The sequence below is a fragment of the Spinacia oleracea genome, chromosome 1 (assembly GCF_020520425.1).
Source record: "Spinacia oleracea cultivar Varoflay chromosome 1, BTI_SOV_V1, whole genome shotgun sequence".
Classification (NCBI taxonomy): domain Eukaryota; kingdom Viridiplantae; phylum Streptophyta; class Magnoliopsida; order Caryophyllales; family Amaranthaceae; genus Spinacia; species Spinacia oleracea.
Window position 1 is genome coordinate 136066338 of NC_079487.1, and position 19127 is coordinate 136085464.

At 38.1% G+C, this 19127-nt stretch overlaps 2 protein-coding genes across 4 annotated transcripts; one reads left to right on the forward strand and one right to left on the reverse strand.

The window, feature by feature from the left end:
- Nucleotides 1-8132: 8132 nt before the first annotated feature.
- On the forward strand, nucleotides 8133-11681 carry LOC110785754 (protein CURLY FLAG LEAF 1). 3 transcript variants are annotated; one of them, XM_056830967.1, is made up of 3 exons: nucleotides 8133-8655; nucleotides 9137-9506; nucleotides 11209-11681. In XM_056830967.1, the coding sequence occupies exons 1-3, from the start codon at nucleotides 8353-8355 to the stop codon at nucleotides 11301-11303; spliced, it is 768 nt and encodes a 255-aa protein (XP_056686945.1). In that variant the 5' UTR covers nucleotides 8133-8352; the 3' UTR covers nucleotides 11304-11681. The 3 variants fall into 3 exon arrangements, with proteins under 3 accessions (XP_056686945.1, XP_056686948.1, XP_021845953.2); XM_056830970.1 differs by lacking the exon at nucleotides 11209-11681 and adding an exon at nucleotides 10586-11175 and having other exon boundaries at nucleotides 8150-8655; XM_021990261.2 differs by lacking the exon at nucleotides 11209-11681 and having other exon boundaries at nucleotides 8160-8655; nucleotides 9137-9891.
- Nucleotides 11682-13208: 1527 nt separating this feature from the next.
- Nucleotides 13209-14553, reverse strand: LOC110785701 (GEM-like protein 5). Its single transcript, XM_021990185.2, has 2 exons — nucleotides 14007-14553; nucleotides 13209-13894 (listed from the first exon to the last, which is right to left on the reverse strand). Exons 1-2 carry the CDS (start codon nucleotides 14356-14358, stop codon nucleotides 13410-13412), a joined length of 837 nt encoding a protein of 278 aa, XP_021845877.2. The 5' UTR covers nucleotides 14359-14553; the 3' UTR covers nucleotides 13209-13409.
- Between the last annotated feature and the right edge of the window lie 4574 nt (nucleotides 14554-19127).

Sequence of the window (19127 nt, forward strand, 5' to 3'; positions counted from 1 at the left end):
GTAGCCACTAGCCAGTAGGAAGTATTATATTGTTTGAAGTTTGAGCATGCAATGTTGGGCCATCTACAAAAGGTATTTTCTCACTGGGCCTATCTATCCTTTATTCAATTCTGGTGTAAAACCCACACTTTAGGGCAATGTCATTGTCAATCAGGCTTCCATCATTAGATGCATGAGTCCAATATTTATTACCAAGTTTTTAGTAATCCTGATTTTAACCAAAATCTCAAGCCCAGGCCATGATAATATTAGACCCATTAAAACGTGTCGTGTTCATGTTTGGTCCTGTGTCGATTTCGTGATGTTCACAATAATTATTAAAATTATATAAAAAGTTGAATAATTGCATAATATGACAATTTAATCTAAACGAGCCATGTTCGAATTTGTTTCGTGCCAACTTTATATTTACAACTAGTAATATTGCGTCTGTGTTTTGTTGGTTTCAGTCGTGTTAGAGATTAATTATCGGCACTAGCTACATGATATACTTAGTAAAATGGTATTGGTATTACTCCGTATATACTTACATAGATTGGCTATATAAGAATAACATGGGTTAAACTTAAACTTAGAAAGGAGTGAAAAAAAGATACGCGCGCGGTAGCCGGAAGATATCCCTGAGGTAGTGACTAGTGACAGACGACAGTGGTTTTGGGGTTCACACTTGACAAAAAGAAAGCACAAGGCATTAGGCATAATGGCATATAATTAATGGCATATAATTAATGGCATATGGGAAGAATGATTGGTTTTTTTTATTACCTCTTCTTTGTAAAAAGCAAATCCCATCCTGAGCACGCAAATATATTGCTGTTAAAGCTTAACCAAATAGAAGTATATAATTAAATAAATGTGTAATGGCTACTCCAATACTCGATCATGGGTGGATATATTTGGGATGGCACGCCATGCTCTCCACCCATCTGAACATTTGTTCCCTCTTATTCATTTTCTTGTGCTTCGTTGACTGTGCAGCTGTGCGTCTGTGCCTTTGGGAATGGAATTCTATTTATACTACTCTACACCCAATAAAGTGTATTTTAACCTAACTTAACTTGTTAATTATTTTTAATCTTTCATAACAGATCGTGTCATACAATCGTAAATTATACTCCCTCAATCTCATTTTACTTGCTCTTTTTTCACCCAAAAGAATCTCATAAAAATGATCAAATAAGACAAATATAACGTACGAGACAGATGGAGTAGTCATATTATAAATATGTTTAATCTTTATATACAAAGTTTAAGGTTATATGATCATTATCCTGAGCTGATTATATTGAATTACTCCGTATTAACTATATTACCCACTTCTTTCGAATGATGCAGAATGATAATGCAAATTACAAGTTGAAGCTAGTGAATGAATAATTATAATAATTATTATTCGCTTGGATTTGAATCAAGTTTTGTTCCACAGTACGTACGTACAATCCCTGGATAAGAAAACATCTGAAATGAATCATGTTTTGTATGAACCGGCAGTAATAGTAGTATTAGTATTGGAGTATATGTGTGTATTAGCAAGGAGTCACGTTCTAAGGTCTAAGCCTCTAAGGGCGGAGGAGGGCGGGCCTAAGGGAATATTTTGGTAAAGATGGAATATAAAAGAGGGGTAAACCGTAAACGAGTAGAGAGTGTCAGAATATGATCGAGTATAGAGAATACAGATTCCCTCTACAGGCAAAAGTAACAAACTAACAACAACAACACCGCCATTTAATTTACCACCATTGCCAATTTGCCATACATATAACATATATCATATATCATATATCATATATCATATAACATATATCATATATCATATATCATATATCATATATCATATATATCGTCGTTAACTTCAAACTTACTACGTATAACTTAAAAGCCCTACCGCTCCTGCCAAAGTCATCTTGAATTAGTCCTTTAATATTCCTTTCAAATTGCATCTATCAATTATGCAAGCATTTCTATTTTGTAGTACGATTATCATATCTCCTGTCTCACCCTCCCTAGCTTAATTCGCTTGTTTTTGTTCTTTTATTTTACGGTTTTTTCATGAAATGCCCCTGAGGTTTCACGAAATTCACCAAATACCCCTGCGCGTTTCAAAATACATAATATACCCCTATTTTTTTCCTATTGTTCACCAAATACCCCTATTTTGACTTTCTGTTAGTCCTCCGTTAAGTCATGTTTATAATTCACCAAATGCACCTATTTATACACTTTTTGCACAATATACACCTATTTGTAAACTTGTTTGCACCAAATACCCAAACTGCTTTTAAACTGCATAATTTAAATCTTACGGCTTTGCAGTTCTAATCAGAGCTGTTTGTAACAAATTAGAGCAATAAATAGGGATTATATTCCATAAAAGATGATTAATTTGCATAGTAACTTTACAAAAACTTTGATTGCCATAATCTATTTGTGCATAAGGTTTAGGAATCAAAGCTGAATTTTGGTCAGTCCAACTTATATTGCAATGAGCTTTGTCTCCTGGACAAACATCAGCAATCTGGCTTTTGGATGGCACATCTTTTTGTGGCTTCCCTAATCTGTCCCAAACGCTTTTCTATGGTTGGTTGATATCGGAAGACGGAACTACTGGAAGTATAGAATAAAGAAAAAAAATCAAGGGAGCAGAACGCATTTGTGAACACTTTGCTACAAACAAAAAGTATTAGAAGAAGGCAATGCTTGTGAAAGCCTTCGGTTGTATGACTTTGCAAACTTGACAAACCCCTGTTATTCCTTGTCCTAGATTGCAAGCCTTTTATTTTAGTTTAATCCTTCACTTGCCGCACAAGAGTGTGTTGAAAATTTATATGGAATAACATATGATGAAGTTTCATTTTCTTTTGAGAAAACGCAAACTAAGGATTTACTCTGATCTTCTCAAAGTTCTGCTCCTCATTTGATCAAGAAATTCCCATTAAAAGTTTTAATCTGTTTTTCGCAAAATATACACAATGGATTGACACCCAATCCCTTATATTATAAAAAAAAAACAAAATCTCACTCTTAAGAACTGACTTTTTGCACCTCATATGACCAGAAATTTCAAATTAAAAAAGTGAATGCTGAGCACTTTTATTCTGATTTTAACAAAATATACACAAAGGATTAACACTCAATCCATGTTTTGTTTGATCTTGATGATCTTCTCAAAGTGCTGCAAGTCATTTGATCAGGAAATTCACATTAAAAAAGTGAACATTGAACATTTTTATTCTGTTTTTTCCCAAAATACACACAGAGGATTATCATTCAATCCCTTTAGCAAAATACACACAAAAAATGACATTGAAAAGCCTGCTAATCCCTTGCAAACCAATTAGCTTTTCGAACGTGATATTTGATCAAAATAGTGTTGAGTGGTTCCGTTCGAAATTATAATAATGCAATTGCAATTTGCAAGGTCTTAGATCGCAATGTATTACCAAAAAGCTTCTTATACCTTCAGCCTGCTCAGCCAATTTGGCCAAGTACACATTCTCTTCCCGAGATCCTTCTACAGGCGACATTGTTTCTCACTTCAAGCAAAAATTAACGACCCAGGAAAGCATTCGGGTCAGGGTTCCTCCGTCTGGAGTTTGGTAGGGAGAAGGAGGTGGTTTGAGGAGAGAGAATTGAGAAGGCGTCGCCGTCTTCTCCTTCATTCGCTTCCGTCGCGCTTAATCCTCTCCTCTCAATGAATTTGTCCAGTAAAATGGATTCGTCGGACTTCCTCGATCTCTTCTCGCCGCCAGCCTTCAAGTCTTCAACCTTCATCGGCGGAAATGGTGGATTCGCCGGACTTCCCACCACCTGCACTACCCAATCACCGGAAGAAGAGGCTTGTATTTCTGGGTAGTTTGAGGTGAATCAATGGCTATTGATGAATTGGGGGTGAGATCGAAGATGGGTTAGAACTAGGAGATGAGAGGAGAGAGAAGAAATGAGATTTATTTTTTTAAGTTAAAATATAGAATATTAGGTAAATAAGGGTATAATCGTAAATTAAAGCTAACGGAGAACTAACGGTCGTTAAATACAAGGGTATTTGGTGCACTTTAAGTTTAAATAGGGGTATATTATGTATTTTGAAACGCGCAGGGGTATTTGGTGAATTTCGTGAAACCTCAGGGGCATTTCATGAAAAAACCGTTTATTTTATTATTCTTTTCTTGACCCCTTATTTTCCAACACAATGGGTCCATTATCTTACCGATTGCTTTCATCCACATCCAATTCCGATCCTTTCCACGCCTTTTATTATTTCTCCTACAAAACTTCTTACACTATAACTTATATTCGATCTATACGGACTATTAATCATCACCTTTTCAATTACTTTTCAACCTAGGAAAGTAGCAAGTAAGAACAAGGATACATACACTAGTCCTGCCTTCCTTTGTTAATTGTTTTTTCGGTTTTTCATGAAATGCCCCTGAGGTTTGCAAAAACGCACCAAATACCATCGCGTCTTTTGAATCACATAATATACCCCTATTTTTGCCTAAGTTTGCACCAAATACCCCTAAGCCGACCTTCCGTTAGTCCTCCGTTAAGTCATGTTTATAATTCATCAAATGCACCTATTTATAAACGTAATGCACAATATACACCTACTTGTAAACTTATTTGCACGAAATACCCAAACTGAATTTGATTCAAATGGCTAGCTAGTCCAGTGAGTTTTATACTATCAAAAGAAGAAAGTTGCGTAACAACCATGTTTAATACAAGTGGTCTGCAAAGTAGCTTCTACCAGTAACATTTCGAATTCTAAGCAAAGCTACAAACAAAATGAATTCACTAGTAATTCGGCCTGCGCGCTATGCTAGGATAAAGAGTAGTAGGAGATTGTGTATTCCAATTAAGTTGGAAAATCGAACTTACTGCTGCTGTTAGAAGAGTAAATATTTGCATAATTTGATGCAGCATTACTTAATTGGTACTGATTGATGCAGAGCATATTCCTCGGTCAAAGTATCCCCAGACAAAATGAAGAGCAAAAGTAACATAGCCAGTGACACATCGGCTCACCATCACCTTATAAAAATTCTAGAGCTGCATATTACTTATCTATACAAAGTAGTAACAAATGACAAATGTAAGTGAAGTTATGGCATTATAAATCATTTTTTTTTTCTGGTGAATCAAGAGGGGAAACCCCTAAAAGAAAATGAACAACAGCTACAAAAAGAAACTAACAGTAGTAACTAAACAACTAACTCCTCAACTACCAACACCACCATCCGCATGGGTCATGTCCTCCCATCTGGTATCATACGAGCACTACCTCTGAATCCATAGATACTTGAACCCTCCTATGACCACCAATCCACCAGAGCCACCAGCATGTTACAGCAAAAACATCAGACCACTCGTTATTGAAGCTTGGGTTCCTGTTATCAAGATTAGCTATCAACCAATCTCTAAATGTACCCCCCAACCTTATATCTGTGTCACTCCAATTCAGCTTCCGCCACACCAAGCGTGCAGCAGGACAAAATGAATCTTATGTTGCACCCTTGCAGACTTTGCAATCAATCTCAATAGCTGCACCCTTGCAGACTTGCAATCAATCTCAGGAGAAACAACTAAATCCATCCCTAGAACAGATACAAAATTCAAATTCTGGCAATTTTGTAAAGCAAAAGCAAACCCAGTTTGAGACACGAAATTGCAATTTTTTACTATAATCTCCTCCAAATTTAAGCATTTCTCAGAAAGATTAATAAGAGATTTATCAGAAATGAAGTAATTACCAGACAAATTAACTTTTCTGGGATGAGGGAGCTGGGAAATAACCCCCAAATCGAAATCAGTAACAATTGAAAGATTGTGCAACTTGAACGATTTAATCGACTTGAGAGATGAATTGGGAAGTTGTTGAATCGAATTCGAAGGGAAATCGGTGTGATTAGATTGAATCGACTTGATTGAATTGAAGTGGGTTCGCCATGGAAATCGGAAAGGGAGATGTGTTTGAGGTACGGGAATCGAAGGAAGAGTTTGGAGAGAAGTTTGAGATTTTTTTTTTGGATTTTAGGTCGAAAAACATGTATTAAGGGCAAAATGGTAAACTGCAGCTAACGGAGGACTAACGTCCGTTAACTCCAAGTGCATCTCATGAACAGTATGAAAAAATAGGGGTATATTATGTAATTCAAAAGACGCGAGGGTATTTGGTGCGTTTTTGCAAACCTCAGGGGCATTTCATGAAAAAACCGTTGTTTTTTTTACTACTATTATATTATCTATTTTTGTTTTGATTGATGCAATAAAATATACTAAAATAAAACCGGCCTGATAATTTTGTTCCGTTAATAGTTTTCTGCCAAACTATATAAAATTACATACTCTAATATATAAGTATACACCACTAGCTAGGGTCATTAGGAATATATACCCTTACATACGGAGTTTATAACTTACAAAACAAACTAAGAATAAACTACTAAAGGCCAAAAGAATAGCATTATTTTCTTTGGTGGACCTTTAGTTGTTGACATGACTTTATTATAATATTGGGCAGAGGTTACTGTGTCAAACCTGATGCTAGTGATTTTCTTATAGAAGATTGAAATACGGTGGATAACATCGAGAAGTTTCTCGCAAAACCTGTGACACTTTAGAAACAAAGAAAGGAGAGGATCGAGAAGTGCTACTCCAAACTAAAATAACAACAAAAGTTGGTTACAAAGGGCACGAGTCAATCAAAACTAAAAAGTGACTCGATAAGCATGTTATGTACCCTATACAAACTGAGAACAACCTATAAACAATTAATCAAACATGTAATTTCTTTGAAGTAGTATAATCTCTACAATATTAACTAATTGTCAACTAATTTCAGTTTTCCATTCTCTTTTTATAAAGTTTAGAAATACTAGACCTTTTTCTTGTGGATGTGCTGGCATTTTTCAGTTTCCGTTTTTTACATATTTATATATGTAAGATGAGACTAGACAAAGTAGTTGATGGAAATCAGTTGACTTGATCATCTTGATTAAATGGAAGGGAAGTGGACGAGATATGGATGAGCCAATTGGTTTGTAACAAACTAAAATGTTATAGCAAGCGGCAAAAGGAGGTTTCCACGAATGTTTTCTCATAACTTGAAATGCAAGTTGCAAATTAATGTTACATCTAAAATCTCATTATTAATCCTCTGCAATTAAACTAGTCTATAACCCATATATACATTACATATACATATACTTCCAAATTGAACTTATTACGTTGATAGAGATTGCGTAATAGAGTTAGATCTCTCGTTTACATTTCCTTAACTTGGACATTTGACCATTTGATTGAATAACCCAACTTAGAGATAAACGTATAATATTGAAAGGAGAGGCTTGTACGTAGTGGTGTATCATAAACTAATTTAAAAGGGGATGCATAAGGAAACACATCCTTATTTTCGTGAAAGAAGTATTCATTAACATCACGTTAACAAATAATTAATTAGATAGCGATTTTTTTATCAATATTCATACTTCTCTAACTATGGTCATGTATTACTTGTAAATCAGTGAATCACTTCCTGATACGTGAAGGAGAATAGTATAACTAAAAGTATGGCTTTTATGAGAAGGGGGCGATAATTATTGGCCGAATGACCGAGATCGAGTATCATGTGGGGAATGAACAATATAACCATATACGTAGTAGATGATAAAAACATCTTTTACTTTGTACTGCGCACGTATAGAAAGATGTATTAATCAGCCTAGTTAGGCCAAAATCCGATTAAAAAAAGAAATATCAATTTAAGTTAAGGATCTCTTTTTTGTTTGTGAATCAAATACAACCAATCAATTTAGAACTACTTTAGGAGATATCCCAAAGTTACAATTATAATCAAAAGATCAATTTAAATCTATGACAAAAGTCCGGATATTATTTAAATTTTAAAATGCAAAAGTAAAATTGTACCATTCCAAAAAAAACAAAAAACATATAAGCATGCAAATTACCAATTCAACAAAAAAATCAGGAAAATAGTAAAGTGAATAATTAGATTCCACGACTTCCGTAAATATAATCAATCAAATAATAATGATGATAGTAAGAAAATGAAAATTATAGGCTGGCGCGTGGGAGCTTGTAGTTAGTTGTAAGCCTTGATTTTACTAATATACCCTCAGCAAAGTCTCCTTCTTCTTTTAGGCAGCCCCCTTCCCACACACACCTCTCCGCTATCAAAAAATCAAAAATAAAAATCAAAGCTTTTCTCTGAACTTCTCTCTCTCTTTTACAATTACACGCTCTTTCATCTTTCTCTCTCCTCTTTCTCTCATATTTTGAGGAATAAATATCATTTTAATTTTTTGTTAAATTTGGGTTGATTATTTGGTTATGGCAACAATAACAGCATCATTAGAGCGATCACTACAAAACTGCTCCCTAAACCAAACCACCAGAACCCGCAGAGGTAACAGCGGTGGTGGTGGTGGGTTAGGGCGGTCATCGTCGTCTGATTCACCGGAGATGATTCAAAATCATAAAAATCACAACCGTAGTAGACGGGGAAATTATGAATCATCAGTGACGACGACACGGTGCTCAAACGCATCTTCATCAGATGAAAATTCAACGTTTTTAGAACTCAACTCCCATGTTTCTCTCCCTTACCATTGGGAGCAATGCCTTGATTTGAAGGTTCGTTTTTTCCTTTTAAATTATAGAAACAAATTCTCTATTTTTGTGGCGTAGAAAGGGATAGTTCGTTTTTTTCCTATTCTTCCATTTATGTCTTGTTATCAATAAATATCAACCAATATTTATCTAGTTTTCTTGATAATGTTACTTGCATTCAATGTTCTTTATTGTTTTGTATACTTCCAAATAAGGAAATTTTCATTCCTGGATTATTTTCTGTGTAAGAAACCCTAATTCAAAATTGAAATTTAAAGCTCATTTGATTTCTATTTAAAATGCGGTTATTTGCATGTATCACAGAATCACACATTCATTTTTTTCCATAAAGAAAAGGAAAATAAACAAATTTTTGTTTTGGGTTTGTTGGGGTTGGTAGGTTTGAACTTTGAAGTCATGTGTTTGTTGAAGTATTTGTATACGATAGAACAAATGTCATCATCCTGTACATATGGCTTAGTTTTAAAAATTGATTTAATGACAGACAGGGGAATTATATTACATAAATTGGAGTAATGGGATGAAAGCAAAAGAAGATCCAAGAACAACAGCAACAGGCTACAATGGTGATTACTATTCAGAAGAGGAGGAAGACGATGATGACGACGAAGAGGAGGAAGATGAAGAGAGCAACTGCTACGATAGTGAGAGTTCATATACTGATCAATCGTCACCATGTTCTAGCAATCGAAAAGAGAGTTTCAGATCAGTCAAGAAACATCAACAACAACAACCACAACCACAACAACACCAGCAAATGAACCAAGACTCGGTGTTAGTAGTGGCGGGTTGCAAGAGTTGCTTAATGTACTACATGGTACCTAAGCATGAGGAAGACTGCCCCAAATGTTCTGGTCAGCTTCTTCACTTTGCTGCAAATAATCATAGTAATGATAATTCCTCCCCTTAGATTTATCTATTATCAAACAAAACACTCATTTTCTACTAGTCTATATAATTTTATTTTTATTTTAATTTGAAAGTTGGGAGTCTCAACCAAGAAATGGAGGAGGAAATCAATTCAAGTGTATGTTTTTTTAAAAAAAAATTTATTTTGAGTGGGTTTGTTAGTTAATGAATCATGGATGGTAGAAAGAAGAAAGAGAAAAAGAGTGAGAGCGGGGAGTGGATGAATAGGTTCATTCTTGATTGTGACATTATGTAACTTTGTTCTCTTTGTTCTTTCTCTTATCTCCCATGCTCACATAAATATTACTCCGTAGTATTATTTTCTCTTTTCTCTTTTTTCTTTTCTTTTCTCTCTTTTACTATTTGCTTAATTCATTCATGTAGCTGTACCCATTTCTTTTTTACTACTCCGTATTATTTTTCTATTCCAATTTGCTCCTTAAATTATGCAAAATGATTTGATTATGTCTACTCAAATTGAAGCCTAGTTTTGGGTTGGTTGTGTTATTATTCCTTAACATACTAATCATATGATATTATTTATCAAATAATAATCAATCTATCCATATCCATGATTAATGAGTCAGTGATTGACTAAGGAGTATTTAATTAAGTATACGACTTTGACATTTATTATAGAGGGATGTCATAAACTAGAAGCAATATGAATTATGATGATTGATTATGTTCTGGTACATGCATTATGTATGCAAACATGCTTCTTGATGACACCAATTTCTTTTATTTTTATTTGTCTTTCATGTTCTATTTCTCGCAATGAGCTGTTCTTGAATTACAAAGATGCTTAATTGTTACTCCAACTTAATTAGTTTAATACGAGGTAGTACTTTACTAGAGCTTCTAGAATCAAGTTAAATAGATGTGTGTACCGTACCATACATGATACATACTCCGTATACATAGCTAGTGCTCGTTTGGTTTGGTTTGGTATGGTTGTACGTAGTAAGAAGTTGTGTACGTGTTTTAATTAGATGTTTGAATTTTTTTTATTTTTTATGTTAAGATTGAAAACGACTACGGAGTAGTTAATAAAAACATGGATGTCGATGTCCATTTGTGAATGTTAATCCACCATTGGTTGGCTTAGCTTATGGAAGGAGAATTTAACCAATGTTACTAAGGCGTAAGCATTCAGAAGACCACAAGCACGGATTAGTCAATGAAGAAGCCATTTTTACCTATTTTGAGCTAGTTTGTTGAAACGCAAGCAAATCGGCTGTTGCCACGTAGTCCTAATATTAAAGAATTAAGAATAAGTTTAATCATGGTTGACTTGATAACCTTTATTATTTATATTTTTTGGTTGCCCATCTTTTTCGGCCCCTTTTCTAAAAGCTAAGATGTAACCGAAAGTATGATCAAGTAGTTTGACCCTTATTCTACGGGAGGCGAGATCTGTTTATCCATCATCATCCATGCTACAAAGTTAAAGTTGTTGCTGTTATGGACGTAGGCTAGCGCAATCATTCATATTTCACCACCACCTTCAAGTCAGTTGGTACATTTAACTTGTATATTGACAAACATGAAAATTAAAGTGTTGCGAGTAATAAGAAACTGACAAGGTTGTAAATGTGTTAGAAAATGTTATTTATTTATTTATTTTTTAACTTGTATTGTATATAGGGATTTGGTTATTGGGCCAGAAAGAGGAAGAAGATGAGCTGGTAAACAATGGGAAATTGTGTGGTGTTAGAAAAGAGATTCGCGTTTTGAATTGAAGAGAAGAGAGAAAGTGGTATTATGACTAGTCTATAAAATAGAGTAGGACACAATGACACATACAGTAGGGATTAGGGATTAGGGATTAGGGATTAGGGATTAGGGATTAGGGAAGCAAACAAACAAACAAACAAACAAACAAAGCAAAGGGACCTTTCGTTTGGTTTCTCATTGTCATTCGTCAGGAAAAGATTGCAGGGGGAATCTAAGCAGGTTTGTTTTAGCCACCACCACCAACAGCAACAACAGCAACAACAGCAAACAGCAAACAGCAAACAGCAGCAGAAACTGTTTCGTTTTCTTGATAGGAATATGACTTGTACTAGTATCCATTTCGTTATGGTCCATCTTATACTAACAAATATTCCCTTCATCTCTTTTATTCATCATATCACGGATATCCCTACCCCACTATATTCCTATTAATATGACTCCAAACATGTGTTTAAGTTAGAACAACTCCCTTATCCGCTGATCTAACAAATTCGAAATACAACGTACTCCATACTCCATACTCTGCTTAGTTTAGATAAATTCAGTTAAACTGGGCTAGAAATAGAATAGGTAGAAAAAGAAAAGAAAAAACAAGAGTATATAAATGAGTGCATTTCTGATAGTCTGGAAACCCCAGAAAAGAGAATCTGCTTTTTGTGGGGGGGCTTTTTTGTTTGTCCTCATATCTGACTTGTATTCTTTTGTTGTTGGTTGTTAAACTCTCTTTTTTTTATCCAGCATCGTTTTCTTCTGTTTATGTTTATTTTTTAAAAAATTTACCACAAATCTGAATTCTCGGTAAGTTAAAAATGTTTATCAGTTTGTTAGAATGAAAAGACGAGATACTGTAGTGGTGTCTGTAAAGATTCTTTGTTCAAACTCTGCTCATTTTCCCACCCTTCACCTTTGGGTAAAAGAGTTGTACTACTACTACTACTATATTCTTTACTTCTTTACTCTTTAGAAGGAACATGAAAAGGAAAGCAATACGTCCAACGTAACTCAACAACATGTATATCTATCATCTATGTACTTGTCTCCTCATTCTTCACCCTAACTCCGTAAAATGTCGGACCTTGACTAGACTACGAGTATCCCAAATAGTGGAGTAAATCCCATGTTACATTCCTGATTTTATTACAAAGTTTTTAAAAGGCAGATAGTGTAATACGGAGAGAAAATGAGGGAAGAGATAAGATAAAAGTGCTAGATATCTTCTCTGCTTGGGAGAATACTTGGAGAGAGGGAAGCCGGGAAGGGGAGAAAGTTAATTGTAGAGATACATTTTCATTCCGGTTTGGCCTGGGCGATTACCCGGGTTGCTACTGTGAATAACATAATGTGGTGTATAATACATTAAATGTTAGTATAGACTGTACAATTTGATGTTTCAAGTTACATATATTTACGTGCAAAAAAAAAAGAATATCTCATGGTTAGTTAAGATGGTAAGATATTCACTTTGCATGTGACAGGTCCTATGTTCGAATCGTATTATAATAAATCATACTTTGATAAGGAGTGTTCTAGTGAATAGAAGAGTTCTATGTCGTATATACGTTATTTAAAAAACATTTTTTAATATATTAGTATGTTAAAAACATTTGGAAGGAAAACGTAAGCCAAACTAATTAATTACCAACCATGAGACATGGCAATATGGCTCATTATTTTGGAAATGGTGATGATAATACTTGGATCCGGATAGATTTTGATAAGAGTGTAATATGGAGCGGCCACTTGGTTTTTCCAATGGGCCATGGTTGTTACTTGTTGGGTGTCAGGAAATAGAAGAGCTTAAAAGGTTCATACTTTGATCTGCAAACTTTCAACAACAAAAATCCCACTTGACTATGGCCCAAACAACTAGAACGTTTGCAGATCGCATACATTACACTGCAACACATATATTTCTGTTATGGGAGTTGAATTGAGACAATTATTTCCAAATATCCATAAAATAGTTGAGATAATTACAACATAAACAGTACATCATAATATCATATCAATCCATTTAAAACATAAAACATAAAACATAAAATTACAAACTAGAAATCCTAGAATTAATAAAGCAAATAAACTAAAATCATGGTGAGTGAGGCCATTGAAGGCTAGTGCAATGGTGCATGATAATGAGAGGCAGAGGCCTTAGCTGCAGTAAGGGTCTCAAGGAGATGATGGGTTGCCTTATCAAAATTGACAAATCCCATGAACCAGAATTCATGGTTGTCTACTGTTATGATATGAATATATCTTTCAGTAGAATTTGCAGCCATAGTGACCGAGTTTATGGTGCTTATTTGTAACAATGGTATCATAGCCTTGTAGTAACTCCAAGCCTCTTGACCTGATGGAGCAACGAAAGAAAGTGGGCGATCACTGCAAAAGCCAACCCTTATATTAGACAGATACAAGGTTCCTGCAACTGGTCCTGTACTTGTGGATAGGTAACAAGCAAAGGTCCTTTTCAGCTTCTCCTCAGCCTCAGTTTCGAAACTCTGCTTGAACATCGGCTCGAATCCACCCCCCGTCAGTGCCTTTGCTGTCAGATTGATCTTTCCCCAAGCTGTCTGTGACACTGATGGCCCTGTTTTCACTGCATCAAATATATTCACTCGTTGTTTTCAACTTCCAAATATAAATCTCTAGTTTCTAATTAATTTAATGGAAACTGAATAGTTGTTGGTTAAGGGAGGGATCAGACTTACAGTTATGCCAGATGTTACGGGCAATAGTCTCGGCTTTCTGACTCCAACTGTTGAAAGAATGAATAACAGGCTGAAGAGGATTGTTGGTAGGGGCTTTATCCATAGGAGAGTACACCAAGTATGGTTGATCATGGAAATACTGTTTCTGCTGCTCATCCGCCTTCCACATCGCCGCTTCCTGGTTGTCTGGGTGTGCTGTCGGATTAGCTGGCGGACCCATCATGTGGGTCCCCCACTTCTTTGTATCTTCATGATCCTTCACTGCTGTTTTCTGTGGTTGTGGTTGCGGTTGCGGTTGCGGTTGCGGTTGCGGCTGTGGTGGTGACTGAACTTCTTGAGGTGTTCCCGCCATAGATATAATGTTGATCAGTAAAACTCAATAAGAAGCAGACAAATAAATCAAGTAGGTGGATTATTGACAAGTTATGATATTTTAGGTACAAAATAAATTGGTGTATGGTGGACTAATATATATAGTAAATTAGTTATTGAAGATGCTAAGCAAGCAAATACAAGATGAAGATGTCACTCCCACGCGGTGTTTTAATTCCTTTCTAGTTAAGCTGTTCCGGGTGTGGAACTGGGAAGACGTTCCGGAGTGCCTTGGCCCTGTCAAGCAGAGCAAACGTGAGCTAACCTCGGGGGTTTAACCGAGGAAACCCCCTCCGATGCCTAAGTCAGCAAATAGGTAAGAAGTCTTTAGAGAGGGAATATAGAGAGAAGGTGGAGCAAGTACCGTGTGTAAGAATCCGTCCCATCATGAATGATGTGGGTGCTATTTATAGGCGTACTATTCTGTACTTTGGCCTACTCAGATGCCGCCACGTGTATGACGGCGATGTACTTTATTCCTTGTCGTTGTCGTTTAGCCTGCAGGTCCCTTCTTGGACTGATGCAGCTTTGCCTAGCTCTGCTCTGTGTCTTTACACGTGATCTGGGGAGGTTTGATCTGCCTGGGCTGCATATACTTGGCTTGGGGTTTAGAGTCTTTCTTTGACTTGGGTGTGCCCTGGGTGTCAGGGTTTGCTCTGTCATTTATGTTCTGCCCTCTCTGGATATGATCCCGTACAACTAGTCCCTCAAGAGTAGAGCTGACCTTTTAAGTCAGGTCTGCTCTTCTGTCCTTGATCTGGATATGACCCCGTACAACTAGTCCCTCAAGAGTAGAGTTGACCTTTTAAGTCAGGTCTGCTCTTCTGTCCTTGATCTGGACTTTTTGGGGCTGCAATGCTTGTTTTGTTGGTTTTTTGCTTTTGTCCTGGCTGTGTATTTTCTTCCTACCAGTCCCTCCAGAGTAGATCTATTTTTTTTTTTTTTTTTTTTTTTTTTTTTTTTTTTTTTTTTTTTTTTTTTTGGGCGGGCTTTCTGAATGGTAAGAAATTTTGGGGATTTTAACCGGCTTTTCCTCGTGCCACGCGTTGCCCATCCGAAGAGTCAATTGGAATCGTCGCTCAATCTGGACCGTCCTTCATCATGATTAAGTTTGGTTGTATTGAGGTCTACACGTGTCCTTCATCCTGCTTGTGCAACTGTATCGTTGCTCGCATCCTAGCCGTTCTTCTTTGGCTTTTAAAGAGAAAAAAGTAACTTCCTTCCTTCTTCATCTTCATTTCTTACCTTCTCTCTCCTTGGTATTTCTGAGAAAAACATTCGAGTGCTCTCATTTTCCGTTGCTTGTTATTTGCAAAAGTCTTCTCAAAATTCGATCTTTTACACATTTTTGTGTTTGCCGTCACTTTTCCGGTCGATTGCTAGTGTTCTTGTTGCTTGTGGTGGTCATTTGCCCCTCGTGTTTTCGTTTGCCATTTCGCGAAGGGAGGTTTTCGTTGCTGTGTTTCTTTTGATTCTAACTCTATCTTCTTTTTCCGGTAAGTTTCTATTTTTTGCTTTTTTTTTTTTTTTTTCGATTCTTTTGCACGACTTTTGTTTGTTGTTCGCTTGATTTTAGTGTCTTTCTTTGGGGTTTCAATTTCTGGTATTTTTCGCCATTGTTAAGTCGTTTTTGAACTTCCGCCATTGTTGAGTAGCTTTTCCCCTTTTTCTTTTTTTTTTTGTTATTTACTTTTGTGCCCTTTTCCCTTGTCCTGTGACTTTCAGTTCATAATGTCTGATGCATCTGATAGCCAAAACCTTAGTAGCTCGGGCGCTAAAAGCGTTTCCTCTGCTTCCTATGTTACCTCTTCTCCCTCCTCTGTCTCTTTATCTTCTGATGAGGAGACTCGGGCTTCTGCTGAGCACAGAACCAAATCAATGCATGATGTTTTGTCTCGCTCTGTGCCTGTTGTGATTCCTTTGTCCTCTGACGATGAATCCTCTGGGGAGGAGCCGCCCCCCCCAGATGCGGGTGATTCTGGGTGTCCTGACTCTGCGGCCGACCTGTCCCCATCTTTACGTCAAACTCTTAGGGAGATGCGCCATGATTATCTGTCGCGGATAGTTAGGATAAATCCGCCGTCCAATGTCCCCCCAGGGCTTGATGTTCAGCCTCTGTCTGAACAGGCCTGGTTAGATGATTTTGAACAGCTTGCTGGAGCTAATGAGTCTGAACTGCCTTTGCGTGTTTACAGACGCCGGGAATCTATTTTTCGTTCTATGATGGCCAACCATGTCACTATTTCCGTGGGTGGGCAAGCTGGTGGGGAGGATATTTTGGCCCAGGTGAATGAGATGAGGCCTTTTCCCAACTACGTGGAAGAGAATGTCGTTCCTGGGGATTCGACACCCTACCTTTCTGAAGCCTCTGCTTTTGGTCCCTTACACGCGAAGCTGAACACTAAGTGGACTGATGATGCGCGAAAAGAGAATCACGCTGTTGTTGGTAAAGAGTTTTATGGTCTGCCTGATGGTTATCGACTCATCGTGCCAGACGATGATGCTCGGATTACTCATCCACCAGAGGGGTGCATAGGCGTTTATGCCTATAGTCTGGATTTTGGTCTGCGCTTTCCTCTGGATCCTACCCTGGTGAAGATTCTTCGTGCCTTCAACGTTTGCTTAGCTCAGCTCCATCCCTTCGCTGTTCGTACTTTGATCAGCTATATTTGGGTTTGCCGGTTTTTGGAGTTTCCTGAGACCCTTTCTCTCTGCAAGCGAGTCCATCATCTGCGCAACAGCGGTACTGGGAACAAGATTGGCTGGTTTTCCATCTATTGCAATCGTGGAAGATTGACCTGCCATGGGATGCCTACTGGCCAAAAGGAGTGGAAGGATAGGTTTTACTGGCTCGCTGTCCCTGCTGACTTTCCTGTTGCTCGGGGCTTTGTTAGACCTCGGACTCGGCTAGAGGGAGTCGAGATTTTGGATGGTGCTGTCTTGGAGGAGAGGGCTTTTGAGCATTTTTCATCTGAGCCCAAGTTCAATGCTGCTGGTAAAGAGGTTGGGCGGTTGCCTCGTGTTTGGCTTCCGCATTCAAGTTATGTTCTGCGGAATGACGTGCTGTCCGCTATGTTTCTTTGTTCTACTCACCCTCAAGGTTAGTTCTGTGTTACTTTTTCACTTCACGTTTTCTTTTCCCTTTGTGCGAGTTTTTTTTTTTTTTTTTTTTTTTTTTTTTTTTTTTTGCTTACTCCTTTTTTTTTTTTTTTTTTTTTTTTAGGTCGTCAATTCTTGAATCTTGAGGAATTGGGTGTTCGGGCTGATGGCTCTTTCATCTGCGCTGCTCCCCCCGATCCTGCTGCGAATGGGTATCAAATTTTGGCTGACCAAATAGAGGGCAGCAGGAGAAGTTCTACACGCCGTTCTGGTCGGGGTGGCGGTTCTGGGATCGTTCCCAGAGTGTCTCGAGTGGTTTCCTCTACAAACACTGTTTCTGCGAGCACTCCTGTTCGTCGAGGGCAGACCTCTCGCGGAGCTTCCCATCGTGGTGCTCTGTCAGGCTCTCGTCGTGACCGAGCCGATTTCGAGGCTGGGCTCGCAGCTCCGACAGAGGATGCAGGCCATGATTTTGGGGAGGTGGCTGGTGAGGTATGTGACCAGCCAGGTTGTTCGGGCTCTGCGTCGGAGCCTGTGGATATCGAAGCTGAGGAGCCACCTTTTGTTCAGCGTCCTGGGAAACAACCTAGGTTTGATAGCGGAGCTGAGCAACTCCGAGCCTCCCCTTCTGCGGCTGATCCCCATCGTAGCAACACTTCTGGTAGCTCTCTTCGACAGTTTTTGGAGCACGAGCTTCAAGGAAGTGATCTGGCTGCTGATGATCTTGACCTGCATATCACGGGTCGGCATAAGGAGTTTGTTGAGAAAGAATTTCTCGACATTCGCCCCCAGGCCGACCCCGAGCTGGCTGCTATCTTCTCTGGTCCTGCTGCTTTGGATCGTACTTTTGTCCCGCGCTGGGATGTGTCCGAGTCAGAAAGCTTATATGGGAACTACCCTGAGAAAGGCGGGACGCTTGCCCTGAGGATGTTAAGAGGTCTGCAGTTGCCCAGCGACCTGCCGAAAGAGCGTTTGTATACTCCTGGGGCGAATGCCTGCCAGAAGGTCATGGAGGTATACTTAGTTTACTTCTCTTCTCCTTTGGTACATTGGTTTGTTTCTTTTGTTATGCACCAACTTATAATGCTTGTCTCTTTTTCTGTGTTCTTAGTGTGGCAACGCTGTTCGTGAGTTGACAGAAGTCTTCATAGTCTACCAGAAACGACTTGCTGCCAACGTTGCTCACATAGAGGCCCAAAAGAAGAGAATTGAGGAGCTCACTGCTGATCTGGAGTTATCTTCGACTTGTCTTACTTCGGCTAATGATCAATTGAAGCTTGTTACTGAAGAGCGTGATCAGCTGCAGGCTAGCTTTTCTCAGGCCCAAATTGATCTGGTCACCGGACAGCAGAAAATTGAGGCTCTCCAGCAAGACTTTCTCTCTGTTGAGCAGTCTCATGACAATGAGATGGCCCAACTGCAGAACTCCATCGAAGATCAGCTTGCGGCTGCCGTTCGCGACTTCCGTCGGTCAGATGAGCAGTATGCTCTGCGCACTCAGAGCTATGATGGCGGGTGGAAGGCTGCTTCGCTGATAGTGCAAGAGAAGCATCCTGATCTTGACTGGTCTCCAATCGAAGCTGCCTGGTTGGCTGGGCTCCATGTTAAGCTTTTGAGAAAGAAGAGGGAGGCCGAGCAAGCGTCTCTAGC